The sequence below is a fragment of the Trichomonas vaginalis genome, chromosome VI (genome assembly GCF_026262505.1).
Source record: "Trichomonas vaginalis G3 chromosome VI, whole genome shotgun sequence".
Taxonomy (NCBI): Eukaryota; Parabasalia; order Trichomonadida; family Trichomonadidae; genus Trichomonas; species Trichomonas vaginalis.
Genome location: NC_067208.1, coordinates 6,562,508 through 6,587,556, shown reverse-complemented (window position 1 = coordinate 6,587,556; position 25,049 = coordinate 6,562,508). Strand labels below are relative to the sequence as shown.

General features: G+C 29.4%; 4 protein-coding genes across 4 annotated transcripts, besides 7 other annotated features; 2 read left to right on the top strand and 2 right to left on the bottom strand.

The window, feature by feature from the left end:
• Positions 1-470: 470 nt before the first annotated feature.
• Positions 471-872: a mobile genetic element.
• Positions 873-1,795: a mobile genetic element.
• Positions 1,795-2,038: a mobile genetic element.
• A 1,661-nt stretch (positions 2,039-3,699) lies between these two features.
• Positions 3,700-3,747: a mobile genetic element.
• Positions 3,748-4,690: 943 nt separating this feature from the next.
• Positions 4,691-4,720: a mobile genetic element.
• Positions 4,721-9,122: 4,402 nt separating this feature from the next.
• Positions 9,123-10,043: a mobile genetic element.
• Positions 10,044-15,555: 5,512 nt separating this feature from the next.
• Positions 15,556-16,256, top strand: TVAGG3_0817210 (uncharacterized protein; the record flags this gene model as incomplete). Its single annotated transcript, XM_001289588.2, has 1 exon — positions 15,729-16,094. The coding sequence occupies one exon, from the start codon at positions 15,729-15,731 to the stop codon at positions 16,092-16,094; it is 366 nt and encodes a 121-aa protein (XP_001289589.1).
• Positions 16,257-16,458: 202 nt separating this feature from the next.
• TVAGG3_0817200 (uncharacterized protein) lies at positions 16,459-18,312 on the top strand (the record flags this gene model as incomplete). Its single annotated transcript, XM_001290401.2, has 1 exon — positions 16,624-17,589. One exon carries the CDS (start codon positions 16,624-16,626, stop codon positions 17,587-17,589), a length of 966 nt encoding a protein of 321 aa, XP_001290402.2.
• A 54-nt stretch (positions 18,313-18,366) lies between these two features.
• TVAGG3_0817190 (inositol phosphate biosynthetic process) lies at positions 18,367-19,563 on the bottom strand (the record flags this gene model as incomplete). Its single annotated transcript, XM_051247869.1, has 1 exon — positions 18,664-19,548. One exon carries the CDS (start codon positions 19,546-19,548, stop codon positions 18,664-18,666), a length of 885 nt encoding a protein of 294 aa, XP_051083344.1.
• Positions 19,564-20,129: 566 nt separating this feature from the next.
• Positions 20,130-23,545, bottom strand: TVAGG3_0817180 (uncharacterized protein; the record flags this gene model as incomplete). The annotated part of the gene is made up of 1 exon (XM_051247868.1): positions 20,424-20,969. A coding segment is annotated over one exon (546 nt), but the record flags the coding sequence as incomplete, so codon positions are not given.
• Positions 23,546-25,029: 1,484 nt separating this feature from the next.
• Positions 25,030-25,049: part of a mobile genetic element that runs on past the window's edge.

Below are 25,049 nucleotides of genomic sequence, written 5' to 3'. Positions count from 1 at the left end.
AATATTGAAAAAATATAGAAAATAAAATGAATTAAGATGTACTTAAAATGAGAAATAGATTATGATATTAGATTTTAGAAAAAACAGACTTTTGATATAACTTTTGAGAATCTCATATAAAAAAAAGCATTTAAAAATAAATTTAAATATCTTATTTATTTTACTATTGTAAATATATTCTGAGATTTTTAGAAAAAAACACTTTTCATAAGTATTCAATATTTGAGAATACGGTCCAAAAAAAATAGATTCTCTTATATTTGCTTATATAAAAGGAAACTCTCTATCAGATGCGAATGCATGAATTCAGCACCTCTGATAGAGAGTTTCCTCTTATATAAGCGGATCTTTTTCATGAGTTATTGTTAATATAAAAACATAAAAAGCTACCAATATGAGAAATTAAACCCTGCGAGGTGCCAGTCTAGAACTGGCGCTTCGCAGGGTTTAATTTCTCTTGACAAATGACAAAACTTGTTCGCAATTGTGAACCATTGCGAGCAAGTTTGCCAGATATCTGGAAGGAATTGCTCCTTATGATATATGCATTGTAACTGTATATATCATAAAGAGCAATTTCTTCAATTAAACGCAAAAACTTTGGTGCAATCGTTGCTGATTGCACCAAAGTTTTCGAACTTTCCCGAGGGAATTGGAGGGTGAGAGATACATAGTCTATCTATGTACCTCCCACCCTCCAAATCCCACTCTAAATGGGAGAAACTTTGTTCGCATGTTATCTTATTCAAACAAAGTTTCTCCCATTTAGAGAAGGAATAGGAGCCTACCAGGCACTGATATATAATCAGTGCTTTGTAGGCTCCTATTCCTAATAGAAAGTTCGAAAACTCGGTCGCAATTGCATCTGATTGAAAGGTGACCAAACTATTTTTTGAAAGTCCGCCATAACTTTAATGGTACTATTTCAGCGTGTACAATGAATACAAAAATTCTAAGAGTGCCACATAAAATAGTACTTTAGACTTGAGTTAATGCTACCAAGCAAATGTTAAAAAGATGACTTTAGTGTTTTGATAATCAAAGATTAAAATCATTATTGTCTAAATCAATAATCATAACGACAGAAGTTAATGTTTTTTCATAAGTGCTTTAAATCCACTTTTAAAAGTATACCTCAAAAATCAAAATATCAAAAAAAAATTGGCCGATAGGTTTGGCTTTAATTTTTGTCTGCTTTTATGATTTGATATGGATGTTATAATTTTAAAAGTTGAGCCAAATTCACCAATAGATTTTTGAGATTTGCAAATACTCAATAATTTTCAGCGTGTTATCTTTTATTAAAAGAACTATTTGGTTTCAGTATCATATAAATTGATATTTACTTTCTATTTGAACCTTCATTTAGCTAATGATTTAGTAATACAGATTTCATCTAATCCTTATAAGAGAATTTTGAATTTGTTATAATAAAAAAACAAACAGATATAGCTTACACTTCTATAATAAAGATACCTTTTATAGAAATCAGTATGAAATGTGTTTTGGCTTATTGGAAGCATATCAGACATAATTGCCATAATCAAAAAATCTATATACCCAATAAGTAATAAATTTGTCGATATAGATTTTCCATAAAATTAGTTTTTAGTCTGATCTTAAAATAAATTTAATTTTTTATAAAAAAAATCACATTTAAAAGTACCTTTTTAGTAGCTCGAAATCCTGTTGGTGGATTTCGGGCGTACTTCAAAATTAGCTTTTCTTCTACATATGCAAGCTATATTTTAAATATGGAGCAAATCGGATCGGCGAAAGGAGTTTAGTTACCTTTTCTGATTGCGACCGAGTTTTCGAACTTTCCCGAGGGAATTGGAGGGTGAGAGATACATAGTCTATCTATGTACCTCCCACCCTCCAAATCCCACTCTAAATGGGAGAAACTTTGTTCGCATGTTATCTTATTCAAACAAAGTTTCTCCCATTTAGAGAAGGAATAGGAGCCTACCAGGCACTGATATATAATCAGTGCTTTGTAGGCTCCTATTCCTAATAAAAATTTGAAAACTTTGGAGCATTTGATTATTGAATTTTGTCAAGAGAAATTCAACCCTGCGAAGTGCCAGTTCTAGACTGGTGCCTCGCAGGGTTTAATTTCTCATATTGGTAGATTTTTATGTTTTTATATTAACAAAAACGAATGAAAAAGATTTGCTTATATAAGAGGAAACTCTCTATCAGAGGTGCTGAATTCAGGCATTCGCATCTGATAGAGAGTCTCCTTTTATATAAGCGAATATAAAAGAATCTATTCTTTTTTGGAGCGTATTTTCAAATATTGAATACTTATGAAAAGTGTTTTTCCTAAAAATTTAATATAATGCTTAGCACAATATATAAAATTAAAATATCTATAATTATTTTCTATATCACACTTTTCATAGAGGTAGGGCAACGATAGGTCAAAAAGGCTTCTCTGATAGATTTCCTTGCTTTTTGGATATGCTATAATATATAGCCTAGCATGATAGGATATGATGTCAAAAGTTAGAACATAACTTAGGATCTTGAGAAAAATGAAAAACAAAAATTACATAAAAAAAGAAAAATTTTATCTAATTTGTTTTTTTGGACCGAATAAGTAATTTTATTGAATTTCAATACGACACATAGATTTTATTATTAGTAATAAATATAATGGTTTACTATTAACAAGGAACCTAAACTAATGAAAATTTGATTTCAAATATTGTATATGATTATCATAGATTACCAAAATATATTGCTATTTATGAGGATATAATATTGATTATTAGTAAATTGTATAAATTTAATAAATATACCATGAATATTGAATGAATTTCTTGATTCATAGGGGTAAAACGCGCTTTTATATGATTTAGACAGAGAATTTATGAGATGTAAATAACACAATAAAGGTTTATATTGAATATTTTCTAAAAATAAATCGAAATTATAAAAAACAATACATTTATTCATTGAAACTACTTGGACAAATATGAAACAAGCATTCAGGCAATACTTTTGAGACTTCAACGCATCTGATAATTTTTATATAACTTCACCTCTTATGCTTAGAGTGGAGGTATTGAGATCGTATAAGTATAGATGAGCTCACATTCAGATATGATGTGTGAACTTCTGTTTTCACTACAATTTTGAATCAGAATAAACTCAAAACAAGAATAAAATGATATACTCACTCTCTAAATGTGTTCGAGATTTAAAGTTGTATGAATAAAACGATTCATCTTTCGAAGCCTCCCATTTAATGAGAGACTTCGAAAGATGAATGTATTCATGTAGATGAAATACTATATATGACCATGTGTGATACTAAAGATATCAAAATGTTCATTTTTAAGTGCAATAGAAGGGTTATCTCTCGTAAAATCTCAATTTAAGGAAGATTTAGAAAGAACTCCTTTCCTAAGTAGATAGTGTGTGGTTTCTGTCTTTTGGTTGATCAGGAACTATGAAATTAAGTCGGACAGAAAGAAGTTCTTTCCAAAACAGACTCCAAATGAGTTGTTCGAAAAGAACTTCCTTCTGTATATGGATAATTGTAGTTACCGCACTGAAGTATGTGATTGTGATGATGGAGTTCTCGATAAATCTAAAATCGGATTAAGATTAATTGAAAACTCAAGTAATTCTTTGAAATCTTGTGTTGTCTGGCACTATAATAACCAAAGAATGAGAATATTATGTTGAATGATGAGTACGTGTGCTCGGCATTCGCCGAGCGAATTGAGTTTAACGTACTATGAAAAGTGACAAATTTGGGCTTTTTTTCCTAGGGTTATGATCTCTTCCTTTCTGCTCAATACGACAGAAATGAAAGAATGAATTTGTACTCCCTAATTGATTACTACAATCTGTATCTATCTTTAACATAGAATTAGCTGCATTGTGATTTATACTCCAGAATTATTCAATTTAAGATCAACCTCGTAAATTTTAATCATATTGCACCAATACTCCTACGTTGAGATAAGAACATGATTATACATACCAAAGCCCCATATTAAAAATCAAAATTTAGCACCTCCATTATGCAACCACATTATTCGTCGCAAATAAGTATATTTACGCATATTATGATGCATATTCACACAACTCGTATACATGAAAAGTTATTAAAATCAGACAAAATTATTGCAATAAGGAAAAAAAAACAACTTTATTATATATGTTAGTAATGAATTACAAATATTTTTACAAAGAATGCTCAATACTTCATATAATCTTCGAATATTTCTTATTACAAGTTAATACATTTTGACTCGAACATGATAAACAAAAGCCGACACGCTGATTACTACATTTATGAAAATATAGTACGTTTCCATTCATCTGTTTACTTGTTTTTGGAGAGAGGGTCAAAGTTGCTATTTGTCACTTTTCCACAAGAATATAATGGGGAAAAGTTATCATATAGTTGATCTCATTCACTGAGGTGAGAGATGCATGTAGTGTAATGGGATAAACAGTGTGATTGCTGCTCTAAGTCCTAGGTTCGAGACACATTAGCTTCATTTTTCTCTTTTTTATTGACGTAAACTATTCAATTTTTGTGTTCTCCATTCAAATTTCAGAATTTTTTTTGCAGATTTCACGCTACATTCGAAGTTACCTTTTGTAACAACCACCACTGCCTACGAAAGACGAAAGTGTGTCACGATTTCACCCGGAAATCCGACGGTTGTTTAAGAGTATGCACTTTTGTCACCTACTCCTTGTTTTTGTTGGAATAAAATCATTTTTTTTTTCTTTCATGAAATAAGAATTTTGCTGCGAAAGCAATATCTCTAACAATAATTAATACATTACGTCAACTCTGGAATGAGTATTTATCAAATATGATATCAAAATCAAAAATTAGTTGTTTTTTATGAGTAAAAACGATGTAAATTGATTATTTGACTAATTATCAAATACTTTGATTTTCCAAATTTTTTTCGAAATTAATTTTTTCATGTGAAAATTCAAATTGTTTCATTTCATTTTTGAAATTTTGAATTTTTTTTGGAATTTTGAGTTGATCAATTCAGCAGAATTGATAATGCTATTGCTTTAGGGCATACCACAAGGTGATGAATAAAAGGTGAACATTAACAAATTATTTTAAATCACAAATATCATCCTCATCAACTTTAATTCTAAAAAGAACTGTACTGAATTATGAAAATGCATGATTTACATTATTAAAATCTTTGAATGAAAATAGTACAAGATAAGTTTTTATTCATTTTTAATTAGATTTAAACGAAAAACTACTCCATATTAAAATTTAAGTCGAGAAATCGTATTTTGTTCTTATTTGTTAGCATTTTGTAGACATTCTAATCTTGAATTAATTTGTTACATGATATTATTAACAAATTTAACTGAAAAAATATGTTAATATGGAATAAACCATGATTATATAAGCTATCAATGCTATATATACATATGTAAAAGATTCATATTAACTCAATTAACAAAAATGATAGATTTTCATAAAGGTTCAATCTAGGTTCGTCCGAAAATTTTGATTTTTATATAGAAGACATAGTTTCATATACATAATTAAATTTTCAAACAAATTTGATCATACCATTTATTAAGCAGGATAGTATATTAATTACTATCAGTATAAAAATATAAAAATGATTATATTTAATTATTGCATAATTTAGTCAAAGAGTTATAAGCCTCAAGTGATTGTTATCACCTTCAATGCACGTATACTTTATTGATTCATAGATATTTAATCTATGTTTGATATGTTGTTGTCGTCATTCGTTTTGTTCCCATTCTTCCTAAGTTAGAATTAGAGAATACACCATCCACATCATCTAATTTGGTCCTCAGCGATAGATTGGTTCATTTTGGAGGAGTCCCATCAGACAGTTTTCGAGCACCAAATATCAAATTCTAATGTATACAAATCTTTAGTGATTTATCTCTTTTATGATGAGTAAAAGGTTTCTGCTCATCAACATTTGATTTCCGACATATATGATTTCTAATTGCAATTATTTACTTTCTTTTTATAATCTAACTCTGTGACTCATACCATAAATTAATTATTGGAAAGTGTCAATATGTTTGACACAACGCATGGCGGAAGATACCAAACCATGCAGGGAATATGATACGTTTAAGATCTCCGAACTTTTTTTCCAAAAATTTTCTATCGTTGCCCTACCTCTCTTTTCATTACACCTTGAAAAGTCTTCTCAAACTCTATTTTTAATTATTTTTTAGATATATCTCAAGTGTGATTATTCAAAAACTCATATAGACTATATTTATTTTTTCATTCAAAAAATTATATGAGAATCTCAAATTAACTTTCAAATTTTTTATTTTAAAAACATATTAATAATCATATTTTAAGATACTTTTTCGCCCAAAAAATAATCGTACTTCCTCGACGATTAATAGGATCTCAATTTCTATCGTTGACACTACTTAGCATGCAACAGATCGATAGCTTATCTTTTTGAGGAATGTTTTTTGGGCTTTGAATCTTTATTTTTGGAGAAAGAGAATAAGCTCGGTATGGAATTTATGCTGAACTCATAAAAAAGCATAAATTGTAATAAACGACCCATTTCGATAGCTATGAAATATGGATTGCAATTTATGATTTATTTTTGAAAACAATATAGATAGGTTCGCATAGAAATGGTACAAATATATTATAAATATACATGAAAAACATATTATGAAAGAAGAGCTACTAATGTGCTTTATTCGTGTAAAGATATTTTCCTGAAAACATCATTGATAAGCATTGATAGATGTTTGGGGTGATATTAGCACTTTATGATCAATTTCTAATAATTTAATACTCAATATTGCATTTTTTAGAAATAACTGCGATCAATTTACAACGTAGATAGATGGATAAATTAAAATTCGGAATCAGTTGTATATCATTTACTGAACACACTCATAATAACCTCCGAATAATAATTGTGAGGTGATTCTGTCATGTAATGTCTGAAATCGTGGCAAGATAAAATATTTTCGTGAAATCATATATTTCGGACGACCTAATCATTAATTAATTATTTTAAACTGCTTTTGAGTAATCTTCACTTGTTCGTAAGATGAATGAATTGATATAAATTTTGAAAAGATTGAATATTAGTTTTGAGAACAAATAAATTTGGGGTATTATTATTGTCGTCTGGCGGTTTTAGACGACAATGCGAATCTCAGGATTGGATAGCTTTTAAACTAAGTTATTCACATAGTTTAAATAAGCAATATTTGTATAAATATATTATATAGTTATTAATGATATATGATATATTTTTACAAATAATATATTATGAATATCTTCAAAATGTATTTCTATCCTATAAAATTATGAATACACATTGTAAATAGTCTTTATATTAAAGTACTATTATTTGCATATATACAAACAGCTTTATTATTCTGAAATAAATATCGCATTTTATCAATTTGCTATTTTTTAAGATTTGATCTTCTTATGTATTAGTATAACATATAACCTATATGTACCTTATTGAATTATATGTAAAAATTGTTATTTGATACTATTACAGTGTGGATTTATATCATTTATTCAATAGTAATGCTTGATATCAATAAATGCGATCTTATACTCAATAATACTTATTTTTTTAATGTTTTTACTGATCAGTTATATATGTGGAAGTCAATTATATAATACTGTCTTGATTAAATCGATTTTCATCTTATATGACCTTGGAAAATTATATATAACTTTGTTCATGAACATCATTTTAATTAACTAATAAATAGAGTTATTCTAATGCATGAGACATGAATAATTATGTTTTGATCAGGTAAATAAATAATGCTGATGTTAAAAGTGTTTGAAATGTATACAGTATGTATTTTTGTGGTAATAATTATTCATAATTATTAATTATATTATTTTTTTTAACTTTTATTAATTTTAATTTCTCATTTGCTATAAGTATCAGATATCACTTATTTAATATACTAATCATATATCATTCTAAATATGACATGTAAAGTTTGTAAACCATTTTTAAATATAATTATGTCAAAAAGAGGAAGAAAGCGAAAAGATGGCACTAATCAGTATGAGATTGAATGTATAATGGATCATTCATTTGACAATGATACAAGTGTCAAATATCTCGTAAAATATAAAACTATTAAAGAACCAGTATGGAAATCGTCCGAAGAATTCGAAGAGAATAATAAATTTGTTCGAGAATATCAGCTAACTATACTTTCAAAAGGACCTAATGAACGTAGAGCCGAAATATTAGGATTTTCAAAAAATTCAATTTTCCCTGATAAGGTGTCCTACGTTGTTAAGTTTGGCAATGAAAATGTTACCTTAAGCGACGACGAAATGATACGGTTTTTCCCTGGATTATTGAATCAATATATAATACAAAATTCACAAGTTCTAAAAAAATAATTTCTTAATTATTTAAAACAACATATGCAAATATTGATGATCCTTAATATATAAGGAAAAATTCATTTATTTCAATGTGGGATGAGTATAAGGAGTCTCCAAAAATGCAGGAGACCAATGACAATACATTTAATAGGAATGAAATATTTGTTGCATTTCAAATATATTTTGGGCAAGAAATAGATGATTACGACAAGATATTTACACATTTATTTGAACTTGTTTCCGACGAAACCCACGTTTTTAAAGTTTTCTCATTCATCAACTACATATACTCAAAAGAAAATAGTTCGGAATTGGTAAATTTTGATGCCTTAAATGCAATTTTTAATATATCAACTTGTTCTGAATACCATTTTAAATATGTACTCGGAACAATTCAAATTCTTGACTCACAACAGAATTTCGAGTATTTATCATCAATTGATTATCAAATTTTCCTAACTACCATTGATAAATATCATAATAGCCATGAAATATTACATCTATCTTTGCATTATCTTGATAAATGCATCTCACACTTGAAAACTGTAGATATTTACACAACTGTTTTGGATTTTTTCCAGTTTTTCAATCAAACGTATCAATTCTACTTTGAGCTTCCAGAATTCTGCATTATTACCAAAATTTTTAATTCAATTATTGATGATTATGATGGCTATGACTATTCTGTATGCTTTTCATCTTCTGGGCTCTTTTATGAATCTTTCATGGAGGTAGTTTTTATCCGCTAGTATTTTCCCTTTGAATCTCTTTACAATTCGAAATCAAATTCAAATCTCAGTAGAAGAAAGGAAGAATCGACTTACTACGGTTGTAATACGAATAAATACATATATTTAATTATTTTTATTTGCATAATAATTGTTTGAAGCTCATATTCCATCAAATTTTTAAATAAAAACATTAAAATGTTGAAAATGTTCATATATTTTAATAGGGTTTTGGCACTTTATTGAGGAATTACTACATACATAGTCGAACTGAACTTGATATTTTGAAATTTAAATTATTTATCAAAATTAAAATTTAACTTGAAATTTATAATTATTTAGTCATATTTTGCATAATTCTAAGTAGATTTTGTAAAAAATCAAGAAAGAAAAATTTTAACGTGCTTTATTTTTTCTTTTTTATAATAATACATATTATTATATAATTAACATATTCATAATGTTTCACCCTTTCAAAAATATAATCCTCCTCCTCTCAAATAAACGTACATACGGGTGGCCTCTTTTTTCAAAAAATTAAAATTTGAAATTTTGGGCTCAAATATTCGAGATTTTTTCAACCTTCAACGATATATGTTGTCTATATCAGACCTCCTTTCTTTTTGATACTTAACATTGTTCCTAAATCTTAGCCGTTAAGGCTGTTCTGAAAATATTTTTTTTTCGAAAAAATTCGAAAAAAATTCTTAAAATTCAAAAATCCCTTAATTCCTGAGGATTTTGGAAAAAGTTTTTACATGAACATGTGTATATTATATGAAGTATATTGATAAGGTAAAAATCAAATTTTATTGCATATTCATCGAGAAAATAAACTAACGAATCCCTCAAAATTGAGAGGGTAATCCTCCTCCTCTCAAATAAACGTACATACGGGTGCACCCTTAAGTAAATATCAATAATGTTTTCTTAGTTTACATATTATTGATATTTGTATCATGCTGAAATGTGAGATCAATTCGATTGTATCATCGCTTATCTTGATGTGGTAAATTTTTGTCATTTCAACTATAAATGGAATAATTATAGGTTCAAAACGAACAGTGTAAATGTCGTCGAACATTTCAATGCATACGAATTTGAAATCAATATGTGTATCTTCTACAAGGTACTGATCAATGTATGATTTAAATTTTTAGAAAATTATCTCTGTTTTAGTTTAATAAAATAATATTGCGCGGTGAATTTGTATCTCAAAATTATGTAACTGTATCGGTAACAACTTCAAATGTCTTATTGACAAGATTTGAAAAAAAAATCAAAAATATACTTGAGATCATATAAATGTGCTCTTCTCTTTATAACGTAAGAATTGATCAAAGATAACATGTGTACTACTGATTGATTTTGGAGGATTGCTATGATTAGAGACGATTTGATTAAATAATTCAATGAAAAATGGACTATTTGATTCATCAATTAGGAGATTCGATTGTTTGTATTCGATTGCACTTCTGCATTTGGTGAATTAGTTGTATCGTAAATCAAGGAAAGTTAATCATCTGCTGTGATACTCTTAAAAAATTAAAAGAACGAATTTTTTTTCTAAATACAATTAATGGCATCAGATGATTAGATTACTTTTTTAGAAATCATCAATCAAATTTGGCATATTTTTGAAAGAATATCTAAAGACAAGACACCCAATAAGAGTTTTTGTGCATACGGTTCTCGGGCGCCTATGTCACATTCACAAAGGACTCCGTCTTTATTAGCAAACTCAGAAGAAATGTTTAACTAAAAGAAAAATTATTTCATCAAGACTAATAAATGTTTTAAAAAAGCAAATCACATCATTAACATATCAGTTTTAATTACAAAACTCAACGATACATAACAAATTTCTTCGAAATTTAAATTCTCATTAAAAAATTCTTTTGATACAAATTAAATAGCTACATATTCGATTTTCCCATTGATACGAACTTATTGTTTTCATTCAAGATTTACAAGAAATCAAATACTTATTTCACAACAACAAATATCTATTTTTACTCAAACACGAGCATGTATTTACTAATAAATTCATGTTTTTACATCATTACATTTGACAATACTATCAAAACAACCCCAAAATCAAACTAATTTTCGATATTCTTTATTCAGACCAGAGAATTCATATAAATCATCGATTACTCAAATTTAAGTATTCATTTAATGTAATAATTGTTAGATATTAGGCGTTTTATATAAAGATTCTCCCTATTTCAAATTTTCAAGCGAATTAAGTCGATATTTCATACATTTTATAATATACAAATCATGTGTAAGTACAATAGCTTTAATTATTTACAATATTGATCATTTTATTACGAAATCCAAAAATTTAATCAGCAAAATCGATGTTTTTATATAAGATTAGAATGATTTACATCATTGTTTCCATGCACTAGCTGTTAAAATGCTGATGACAGCTAAAAGAATCGCAATTTCATAACTTGAATATAAGATTCAAATGAATCGGCATTATTTGACATTTACATCATTGAAATGTCAAATAATGCCGATTCATTTTTTTTGATGAAAACAATGAAATTCAATCACGATTTTCAGATAACAGTATCAAAACACACATCAACTATGAATAATTTACACTTTGATCAATCTTCTGGTGATGTTTGGGAACTCTTTTACAATACTCCACCTAATTCAAAACCAATTCAAGGTACAAACGTTCAAGCAAGATCAACAAATAATGAATGCTTCTTATATAAATGTTTGTTCATTGATATTACAACTAATAGTGCCATTTATTTTAATGTATCAAACAATAAGTTTCTTAACTCATATTGTTCATTTACTAACTGCAGCAGTAATACAAATGGTGGATCTATATACTTTAACTGTGATAGTTCCATTGTCCAATACCGATCATGTGGCTACAAATCAAAAACAAACTCTGATAGAGGACATCATTCATATGTTTACATAATTAGAAATTCAAATAATAATAAAAATTATCTTTATGAAAGTTCTTTTTATGAATGCGGAAATTTAAAAAAAGATTATACAAATTATCTTGGGGTATTATTATTGTCGTCTGGCGGTTTTAGACAACAATGCGAATTTTCAAATAATAGGATTTTTAGCCAGATAAAGAGCTACTCCATATATCATGCGTGTTTGCATACTATATACATAGATGGAATTGATGTTCTTCCTTTATTTAGGTACCGAAACATGCTTGAAAAATCTATTTTTTAGACGACAATGATAATTTTGTCACTTTTCCAGACGACAATAATAATTTGTCACCTTTTTAGACGACAATAATAATTTGTCACTTTTTCCAGACGACAATAAAACATCCTCAATTTTCTTGATAAAGGAAATATTGAAGTCAATTAAAGTAGAAATTAATTGACACTTTTTTACAATGTGGTGTTTTATGATATTATTGTTGAAAACAATGAAATTAAATAGCAATTTTCAAAATATAGTCCAAAAACACATATCAACTATGAATAATTTACACTTTGATCAATCACCTAATAATGTTTGGAAGTTATTTTACAATACACAACCTAATTCAGAACCAATTCAAGGTACAAATGTTACCGCGAAATCAACAAAAAATGAGTGTTTCTTATATAACTGTATATTCATCACCATTACAACTAATAGTGCCATTTATTTTACGAATACAAACAATAAGTTTCTTAACTCATATTGTTCATTTACTAACTGCAGCAGTAATACAAATGGTGGATCTATATACTTTAACTGTGATAGTTCCATTGTCCAATACCGATCATGTGGCTACAAATCAAAAACAAACTCTGATAGAGGACATCATTCATATGTTTACATAATTAGAAATTCAAATAATAATAAAAATTATCTTTATGAAAGTTCTTTTTATGAATGCGGAAATTTAAAAAAAGATTATACAAATTATCTTCTTTCTGGAAATATTGGAGTTAAATCAATCAACACAAGTTTCTGTAAAGCAAACTATGGAGCAGGAATAATTCTATATGAACCAACAAGTCAAAGTAATGTAACATATTCATCATTTTGTAACACAACATCAAATTATTCAATTTTATCATTAAATTATGGTAATTATAGTTTTAATTTTTGTAATGTTTTGAATAATAAACACACAAAATCTAATTGGGGAACATTCTGGGCAGGTGGATCAACTGTTCATATTGAAAACTGTTCATTTCTTGGAAACACAGGACCAGAAGTAGAATTTTATCAAGCTTATTCTAATTATTCAATTACAGTTAAAAATTCTTTCTGTGACAGAATAGATAAAACAAAAGGATCAGTTACAACAATTAATGTTCAAAATATATATTGTATTAATAATCTTTCTCATTTTTCGACATATCTCTGTCAAGCAGAGTTTCCTACTTTTTTATGCAAAATGGAGAATATTAACACAAAATATGAAATTGTTTATCATTATTCATATCATTTCATTACTTCTCTTTGTATTGCTTTAGTAAAAAAAATAAAATTAATTTGATGAAACTCTCAAGCCTAATTTGATGTTAAATATGAATTTACATTAGATTGGTATAACATATTAAGGTACTTCTCAGGAAAATTAAAAAGAATTAATAAAAATATTGAATTATGTTTTATTTCAAGGAGAATGAGGTATATGATATGAATGCGCTCTAATTGCAGACGCATTTAAGCTCTACTTTTTAGAGCTCGAAAGTACTAAAAAGTAGAAGAATTTTTAGAAAAAAAGGAGGATTAAAAAGCCGTAATCCTCCTAGTGCACTCTTAAGCCAGAATGCAATATAGAGTTCATATGCAAAGAGTGAAAATACTAATGTGTGGGGAAAAATATCAAAGTTCCGCATTTAAATTTCTCTCTGTATTTTTCAGAGAAATAATTTTTATTTGTTGAGGTAAAAGTTACCTTCAAAATATAGAGAATGTGTATACATTTCATACTTAACATAAATAAACAAATATCTTTTTATTTAATAAACACATAAAAACATTACATTTTTCCGCTCCACATCTTTCTCAGTTCTTCATTTTTAGCTTCTCTTCGAGCTCGGACTGTATCCCAATGCATTTGTTCTTGAGTCTTAACAACACTGCTGACTTTCGCTCGATGACGCGCTTCTTGTCTTGTTAGTTCTTGTCCTTCTCTGTTAAACAATGAAGGATTCTTTTCAACTCGTTTAAGCATTTTTCGAGTTTCCTTAGAAACTTGTTTACTTTTTTCCTCTTCTTCTTTCCTACGTTCTTTAATATCTTTCGTTTTAACTTGACTTTGTTCTCGTAATTTCCGCAAATCTGGTTCGATCCTTGCAGCAACTTTGATTTCCTTCCTAAGTCGTTCATCTTCTTCTTCTCGTTTAGCTCTGTCTGCTTCTGCTTGTTGAACAATCTTTTGTCTGATCATTTGATTACGTAATTGTGCTGCTTTTGTTGTTGCTGGATCATAGAACGCCTTCTTATCTTTTTCACTCATATTTAACCTCCTTGGATCAACATCATCTTCGTCAATAACAACTCTTTTACGATGCTTCTCTTTTGGAGGTGGAGGAGGGACTTTTTCACCGATTTCTTCTAATTTTTGTTCTCCTATTAACTTCTTGAGTTTTCTTTCTTTGATTAAATCAGATTCATCTGGTATTAATTCATATTTCTTCTTAGAACTTTGTTTAGATGCTCGCTTTTTCTCTTCTTCTTCCAATCACTTTGACTTTAATGATGTTCTGTCTTCTTTAGGGAATCGTGGTGATTTGTCTTCTAATGGCTTTGGTTTGTATTCTAATGCTTTACGTCTTTCATCTGTCATCTCGTGTTTTCTGACTGATTCTTCTAATTGTTTCGAAATATCTTCACTTCGTCTCAAACTTTCTTTTTGTCGTTGAAGTGATTCTTCTTTTCGACGCTCAATAAGTTCTCTTCTTTCATCTTTCATGAATTCTGGGATTTGATCTGGAATTGGTTCTTTTTTCATCTTCTTGTATGGACTGTTTTCTTCTTCGAGTTGTTTCTTATATTTTTCTTTCGCAAGTTTGTTGTTTTGATCCGAAATTTCAAGACTACTATTAATTCTTCCATATAAACTACTTGCATTTGGATCAGGTTTAATTGTTGATGTGTCTGTTTTGCATGAAATTGTTGTTTTCTTTGTAATTGTGTTGCTTTTCATGAGAGAATCACCCATTGTTTGAGTATTCGTTTGGAGATCAGTTGTACCTAATGTAGATGTTCGATTTGTGGCAAGAAGATCGGTGTCACTACTAAAATCAGTAAATTCTTTTGTATCTTTATTACTTTTTGCTTTTTCTAAGGTTGATTGAAGAGTATCTGTAATAGTAACCGATTTCCTTTTATTAGGGCTAATTTTATCTGTATCTGTTTTTGTTTTTCCTTGTGTTGATTCTAATTTGAAATCTGATGTCATTGTATCATGGAATGATGAAATATCGGCCATTGTTGATATAGTATCTGTATTTTTATCTGTCTTTGTTGATTTATCTGTTGTTTTCAGTGTCGAAATTTTTGAGATTTTCGAAGATGAATTATCAAAGTCGTAATTTTTGCTAGATGAATCGATTTTAGCTGACTGTGATTTTCTTACGATGCATGACGAATCTCCTTTTCCAACTTTTTGTACTCCACAGGTCATAAGTTCGGATTCGAGTGCATCTGATATTCCGTATTTATTTGTTTTAGATTTTGAAGATGATTCGAAGTCATCTGAAAAGGACAGATCGCTAAATTGCGCTTCAGCTTCTAAATCGTTAAAATATGTATATTTTGCTGATGATATTGTATCTTGTATCTCTCTATCTGCAGCTTCTCTACGTTGTGTGCTTAAATTATGCGATGTTGATATAAAATCTAAATCTGTTTTTAGTGCTTCTCCAATTTTTTCTGGGTCTGAAGTATTTAATGGCGGTCTTTCCTTCTTTGGTGGTGCTGGCCCATCCGAGTCCATCGATTGATCACTTGAAAATGAGAAAGTTGATGGATCAGAAAAATCACTATCAATATCCTTTTGGCTATCAAGGCCGTGTTTTTCTTGGTATTCCCATTCCGTCATAGGAATCTTTTTGGGCTGCTTATCTGGATGAATTGGTCTGTCTGTGAACCATGACGAGTCAAGCAAACTCATCCAGGATTTGAATAGTTTATTTTTTTAAACGTACAGTTAATTTTACTAGATTAATGCAAAAATAAGTATTTAATTATATTAGCCCCAACAAATGGATATAAAATAGCATAATTTAATTCTTCAAAACATTATATTTCATTCAAAAAAGGAGAAAATAACATCAATTCTTGCTTGCATTACTTTTCTTCAATGAGCAACTTCGTTATTTGGTGATCCCATTGAATAAAAAAGATATTCGATTTGAAATTATATCGAAAAGCCCAAATAAGTCAAGATCAAATGAAAAACTTTTACTAAAATCATTAGTTAGAACATTATTATGCACTCGAGCTATAAAACTATTTTTTGCAAATAAATTTATGATTTCTCTTTTCCTTACTACTGCATCCTCAGCGCCAGAGACATGTCTTACTATAGAATCGAATGAAAGGCATTATTTGAACCCAGTCAGTGGTTCAGTATTCATTAGAAACGGTAATTTTCAAAAATTAACATCAGATATCGGAGGAGCTTTAAATATAGTAGGAAACGTACAAATCATTATCGAAAATAGTCGTTATTCCTCATGCCGTGCAGACTCAAATTCGAATGGCCAAGCCGGAGCAATTTATATTAACACAAGGAAATTCGCAGTACTACGAGAAGTCTGTTGTTTGAACTGTACCGCTCGAAGTAGCTGCAATTGCTTATATTTATCAACAAATGTTAACGAAAAAAAAGGTTCATTTTACAATCTTAATAACTTTTTCGGAACATATTATCCAACACCAGATGTATCGTATGTAGTTTACACGAATTTCGGTGATCAATACTTCGAAGGCTGTAATTTTTCACAAAATAATGTTTATTGCGGAATTGGACCAGCAATTAGATCTGCATCATCATTAAAGATATTAACAAATACGATATATAATTCTACATCAATGTTTAAAGGTTTAGAAATAAATATTCATAAATCTCTTCAAATCAACAGAATTATGTTTATTTCAAACGAAATTACGACATACGATGCACTCTTAAGTGTTGATCATTCTACTGTAGAAATATTTGAGTCAACTTTCTTTGATAATCACGTTTATTTCTCAATTTCTAACTCTAACGGAAATGTTGCAGTTTATAATTGTTACTGTGACATTCTTGATGTTTCTGGTGCAGTTTCTTTCTCAACTTCTCCTATTTACACTGAAAATTATGTTATTCAATATCAAGAAGCACAATCTTGTTTCTTCCAAGCAAACAAACGTCTTTCAATAAAATTTGGTGATTACGAACAAGGAAAATCATGTTTCGATCAATTCAGCCGCTATCCTTCGCCAACACAATAATTTGAAACAAAATAATTTGAAAAAAAATCTATTTTTACTCGCTTGACAAAAAAAAGTTGATAAAAAAGTGATCTTTTTAATAAATCATCATTTGAGAGGAAAATTGATTACTTTTTGACACAAAAACCTCACAATGTCAAAAACTTTGAAAAAGGTGTCAGAAAGTATTCAAATGTATATATTTCTGACAAACAGAGTCTCAGAAAGTACTCAAACAGTGATTTTTAATTTCCATACGCTTTTTATCGATCTTACACATTCTTTATATATTTTGTTGAATAAATGTAACTCTTGTTTCTAAATGAATGTCTCGAAAGTACTCTCTATATGGTTGGGGTATGTTTCAAACTTAGAAAGCCTAAACTAAGATATAGATAATAATTAAAATGATAGAAAATCAAGTTAATGAAGTTATGAGTAAAACCATGTATTATTGTTTATGATGTATTGCAAATTTTTGTATGAGTGTTCGTTAAGCAGACATAAACCATGAAAATCAATTTAAGTCTTTCAATTACACTCTCGATAGTTTCATACCCAATGGCAGAAGCGAGACGATTATTTTGCATTCAATTTGTGCATAAAGTAGTCAAAAATGAGTATTCTTTTTGAACCCAATGAAAAACTTTTTTTACTAAAATAAACAAAAGAGAATTAATGAAATGAAACGGATAGAGAATTCTGTTCTTTCTTACTCCTTCACACAGATATGGTGAGAATTATGTTCTTTCTTACCTCGCAAAGTCACTTTTTTTGCTATAAGAGATATATAATGTCATATTCTACTAGCTGTTTTCATAACATTAGTTAAATGCATGATATCCAGCTCAATAAGTTCAGATATTAAAAAAAAATATTAATTTAATTAATAACTTAGCAAGAAAGAAAGTAATTAAAAATAAAAGGTAAAATGATGATTCTTTATAAACTCTCTTTATTGTTAAAATGAAAAATGAAAAAAAAGAAAATGTAGTTAGGCGATAGTATAGATATAAATATATGAATATATATGTATATGAATATCGCCTCATTACATGATAACAAACACTTTATATATAAATATAAATAAAAAAATTAAACAAGAGATTCGATCATACTAGTTATACTGTTCAATGCTGGAAGAACAGAGTCTTCACACTCATCAACACTTTCATTTGACTCTTTAGCCGCTTTGTCGATGTCTAAATAAGTCTTCGCAAAGTCAAGTAAACGACAATCAAATTTGGATGGATCATCTTCATCATACGCGAAGACAATCGAGCTAGAGTACATGCGAGCACCAAACTGTTCGCGCATTTTAGCCATAGATGTCTTCAACTTATTGAGTTTTTCAACAAAAATAGGAATTTGGTTTGGGTAGTGGAAGAAATCTTTCAAGAAGTCGAGAAACTCCGACTTAGAGCATGAATTACCCCATTCGCGTTTAACACAGTTGATGTTCTCTTCAACAGGCCACTTATCTGGTGTACGAGAGTACCACATAGCGGCACGGACACGTACACAAAGCTCCGATGATGTAGGGCATGAGCATTTCTTCTTCATACGCTCACGCTTTATTTTAGAGGCACCTAACGCCCAAGTTCTAGTTCCAAGTTTCACGTCTAGAACAGCTGGGCGTGAATAACCATCTGCAATGTCATGCATCATAAGGTATGGTTCTGATTTGTGATTGATTTCAATGTCGCGCTTGACTTCAAGATCAACTTCGTCATCTGAACTAGATAAGTGAACGTTGTTGTCGTCAACAATGCCTTCAACAGAAGGGATGAGTTCGGGCTCTAAGATATTATGCAAACTGCCTACATATGTTTTATAAAATTTCAACTCACGAATTAATTTGCATTTCTTCGCAATGTATCCTTCCCTGAATGGGATAATAACACCATCATGACCAAAGATTTTAGAGCGAAGTAATTGCCCTTGGCTATGGTCTATGTGCAAAGTCATACGAGATGTCATGGTCTAATTTTTTTTGAACATGAAAAAAAAATTTTTATAATCAAAATTTAATCGTTTCAGTCAAAAATCAAATTCATTTGAAGCATCAAGAAAGTTTATAATGACATTAAAAGAAATACAAATATGATTAAAATAAACGTGAACGAATAAACTTTTTGTTTCTATTAAACCGCCCCAAAATCTTCATAAAATATAAAAATAAGTTTCAATTTTTTAAAAGGAAATTAGTGTGTATGCAAACTAGTTCTCTGCGATAATTCTTTGAATGATTGAAAATTTATACACATTTGAATGGTATTCTCTCAAAAGTAAAATCAGAAATGTCATCCATCAGCAGTATTATAAGAATAGCAATTAATCGTTACTGATTTTATGATCACGCTTTCAATTTATAATCAATCAAAATTAACGTCCAAATTTGGACTTAATATTTGTAAAGCATATATGAAAAGGTGTTACTTCGTCAAATTGAATGCCCGTAAAATTTTAGAAGTTGGATAATTTTTTTTGAAAGCTGATTAAATCAGAAAATAATTCACATACAATGAAATGTAACTATATTAACATACGCTAAATCATAACAAAAATTCACTCCAAATTAAAAAAGTAAAATCTTCATTTTATATTCGCAGTGTCCTGGACAGCTAAATCGCAGATTGACGATTCAGAAGACTTCACGTATACATGAGAATACTAACTCATTAATTTTTACTATATTAACATGATAACACATTTACTTTATTGAAGAAACAGGCTAAGTGCAGAACCTGGTTGCTGATTTGGATTAAGATTATGAATCTTTTTCTAGTTCAGACTATTATCAGATAAATATTTTTTCATTATTTTAAATTACAAACAAAATTTTTATTATAAATTTACAAAGTCATACTTCTTATAAGTGAATTGAGTGAGTAATCAACATTGTTCTTCCTGATAAATGCCGAATTATTGATTGCCGGTGTTTGTTCTACCTTTGGATGTGGATTAAATTCAAAATTAACTGGAGTTCCTTCAATTCTGTTACCAGCATCAATAACAAATGACTGTTCTTTCTGGTGCTCGATATCTGTCGATGAAGTTTCTTCTTGGCTCTTTGTTTTTCTTAATTTCTTTGTTTTTTCTGGAATTTCTTCGACAACTTTCTTTCCTTTCCTCTTTGTATTAATTTCTTTATCTGAGTCATTAGTATCATGTTTCTTTCCCTTCTTTTTGGGCTTTTCTTCAACTTGATTTTCTTTTGAAGCTTTACTTCGTTTTTCTTTTGGTTTTTCATCATCTGGTTCGTTGTTTTGAGCTTTGCGACCTTTTCTCTTCGGTTTTTCTTCAATTTCGTTTTCGATTTGCTTTGATTTCTTCTTTTTCGGCTTTTCTTCTTCTAAATCTTCCTGAACAGATTTCCTTCCTTTCTTTGTAGGCTTAACTTCTTCGATTTCTTCTGTTTTAACCTTCTTTCCTTTCTTTTTAGTTTTTTCTTCTTGAATTTCAAGATTTTCTTCGACAACTTTCTTTTTCTTCTTTGGTTTTTCTTCTGGTTCTGCAGGAATTTGCTTTTTTGCCCTCTTTGACACTTTTTCTTCATCATTTTCTAAATTTTTAGATTTTGATTTTTCAGATTTCACCGGCAAAGGTTGGATTTCTTGTTTCTTTGCAGCTGCATTAGCAATTGAATTAAATTCCCAATCCATTTCTCCGAGTTTCTTATTCTTTCTTACAGATCTTCTTGAATTCACAGTTTCTTGTTCTTTTGGAGACTCGGTGACCTTTCTAGACTTAATCGTTGGCTTCTGTTCTTCTTCCTCTTCCTCTTCTTCGTTCTCTTCCGTTGGATCATCGAAGTTCCACTGTTTCATCGAATGAAGATTTGAACTTTTAACAGGATTCTCTTCATCTTCGCCACTATCATCATTGAAATTCCAATTCTTGACTTCCATTTGGTTCTTTTGTTTACTTTTGCTTCGAAGATTTGATTGATTTTCTTTTTTAGCTCTTCTTGAAGCAATTTGAATCGGATGGACACTTCCGTAGTGGCTCTGTGTCTCAGTTACTGTTTCTTCAATTACTTTGTATGCTTCTGTATGGTTATCTCCCTCTAATTTCTTTTGAGTCAAAACTCGGGGAAATTCAATGGAAAATCGGCCACAAAAAACAGAAAATGGCTTATCAAAGGGATTATTGCTATCATCGGTACGAGCAGTGTACTGGTATCTTGTTAATAACTCAGTTTCCTCTTCAGGAGTCATCTTTCCTTCATTCGTGAGTCTCATTATATCTTCATAAGGCCAAACAATCGAAACATGACGACCATTCTGTACAAGAGTTGCTGCGCATTCATTAAAAGGTGATAATGATGTAGCGTTTGTCCCTTGGAAAGCAATTTTTTCGATCATTTTACATTGTGACAGTTTTTCTCCCATATATTTAATTTCTGCGTTCGAAATCTTCTGGTACGCGATATCAAACTCCTTAAGGGATGGTAATAATGGCAACATATCGCATATAGGAGTGATATCATCCAAAGAATTTTCTTTTGTACCTTCAACTTTGAGAGTTTCTATGGAATTATTGTTGTCTAACAGCATGCAAAGGTCTCCTATGGGTATTTTACTGGGACATCCGCACATACTGACGTATTTTAATTGACATTTTTTAAGAAATACAATTAAATTGGAATTTGTCATGTTTCCATCCCATACAAGTGCTGAAATATTGGATGCGGTTGCTTCTTGAGTGAAACTAGTGATGCTTTTCTCAATTTCGTTGTTAATAATTTTGGTATTTGCAACTGAAACGGTAATTCTGTTGGGATGTGACGCGCAAAGTGTCATAAACCTTGCAAATTCGTTGCTTCCCCATTCTATATCGTCTGCAACGACGTGTAAAAGTTTTTGTGGTAATTTCGAAATTATTTGGCCACAAGATTTGGAATGTACGCATAAATAGTGTATATTATGAGATGGATACTTCGTAATTGCGTTTATAACACCTCCAATTGTTGTTTCTCCGCAATCAATGATACTTAATGAGTGAATATCTAAAGAAAATGGAGCAAAAGCCTCAAGATCGAGGTCTTGTATTCCTTGTAATGTCAATGATCGTAAATTGAAGAAGCATTCATGAGAAGTTATGTTGAGAAGCTGTTTATTTGAAATTGATTTCGCAAATGTCAAACTTGTAATTTTGTTTTTCATAACAACTGAAAATAATACGATCAATTCTACGTCCGATATCTCTGCTTTTACGAAAGATAAGGAACATAAGTTCGAATTTTGTATTTGAGTGAATCTTTCGATGAAATTAGGGAAGAATTGGGTCGGCCCATGCTTGAATGTAAGTTTTTCGATCTTGCTGGAAAAATTAAAATATTTAGATAAAATTTCAAAAATATCGAATTTTGTAATGGGATTAAATACTAAATGCTTGAATCCTGAGTTCAAACAAAGTGAATTAAAGAAGATAGGAAAGATTTCTTCTTCCATTGGTAAGTCGTTGAATTTAAAAGAATCATTTTGGTAAAAAACGTCTGTTTGTATATTTCCAATACTTGAAATGTCAAGAGGTTCCTTTAATTGGCTGAGCTGTAGCTGCAGACGCCATAGAAATGATTGAGGTGTTGAATCTGGTAAATTTGGAAATTCGTTTGGAAGAGATATAGCTGAAAACTCTTCTTCGGTTAGAAGTCTATGAGCTTGAGAAACTATTTGAGTAACTAAGTTCTTAGTATTACTTGATGTAAATTTTAATTGTTGATCTCCGAAATCTAAGTTAGCAATAGAAATTTGGAATATCCAACAAGCTTAAGATCGAGAAGGGAATACATGTGTGTTATTTTACATTTATTAAACACATTTTTTGAGGCGATATATAATGAACTTTCAGCCAATGCAAGAACGCATGGAATAAGCTTCTGCTTTTTCCCAAATTTATCTATTTTTTCAATAAAGATAAACTTGATTCCATTCTCTATCGCCAAATTATTTAAAAACGCATATAAATCATCCATCTTTGTCACTTTTTATTCATTTATTCTCAATGAACAAATATGCTTTTGTATATGAAACTTTCATTGTTTTTTGATAAATATTTCTTATTAATCGTCAAATTCAATTGTTAATACCTCTAAATGTTATTGTCATTTTATTAGAAATTCAAAATTAAGAAAATTACGTGCAGAAAAGAAAAGTGGAGGAGCCTACCAGACACTGATACATAATCAGTGCTTTGTTGGCTCCTATTTCCTCTGGAATTGAAGGGTGAGATGTATATAATATGTCTATACACTGCCCATTTTCGAATTTTATCGAGGATAATGTGAGGTTCATGGAAAAGTGACGATCATTTTCCGAGTCCACTCGGTATATATCGTTCACATATCAAAATCAAACAAACCTTTCAAAAATTGAACGGGAGCCCGTTAGATTTCCTGATCCATAAAAATATGTAACATTAAAAAAGCATCTTTGAATTGTAATTGAAAATTACGATTTTTCGTGTGACTTTTTCCCTCAATTTTTGAAAAAGTCAGCGTGAAAAACTTACCACCTTTTTTACATTTTTGAATTGAAAATTCAAAAGTGTAAAAAGGATCGTCATTCTTTACGCACTTTTTCAATAAAATTTTTCATTTTTATTTTGAATACTTCACAAATTGAAAAAGTGAAAAAGAACTGATTCTTTTGATCTTCAAAATTTTTGGAATCGAATTTTACATAATTCGATTCCAAAAATTTTGAATTGAAAAAAGAATTTTTATTTTCATAAACTCTAATCAAATTAATTGACACTTTTTTACAATGTGGTGTTTTATGATATTATTGTTGAAAACAATGAAATTAAATAGCAATTTTCAAAATATAGTCCAAAAACACATATCAACTATGAATAATTTACACTTTGATCAATCACCTGCTGATGTTTGGGAACTCTTTTACAATACTCCACCTAATTCAGAACCAATTCAAGGTACAAACATGGAAGCGACATCAACAAATAATGAATGTTTCTTATATAAATGTTTGTTCATTGATATTACAACTAAGAGTGTCATTTATTTTAATTCTTGGGAGAAAAAGTTTCTTAACTCAGATTGTTCATTTACTAACTGCAGTAGTATTGCAAATGGTGGATCTATCTACTTTAATTGTGATAGTTCTATTGTCCAATACCGAACATGTGGCTACAAATCAAAAACAAACTCTGATAGAGGACATCATTCATATGTTTACATAATTAGAAATTCAAATAATAATAAAAATTATCTTTATGAAAGTTCTTTTAATGAATGCGGAAATTTTAAAAAATCTTATACAAATTTTCTTGATAAAGGAAATATTGAAGTTAAATCAATCAACACAAGTTTCTGTGAAGCAATTTCTCAACCAGGAATATATCTTACAGAAGCGGCAAATCAATGCAACGTAACATACTCATCATTTTATAAGACAATATCAAAAGAAGGCGCTTTAATGACAGAATTTTGTGATATAGGGTGTCCAAAGGTGTGT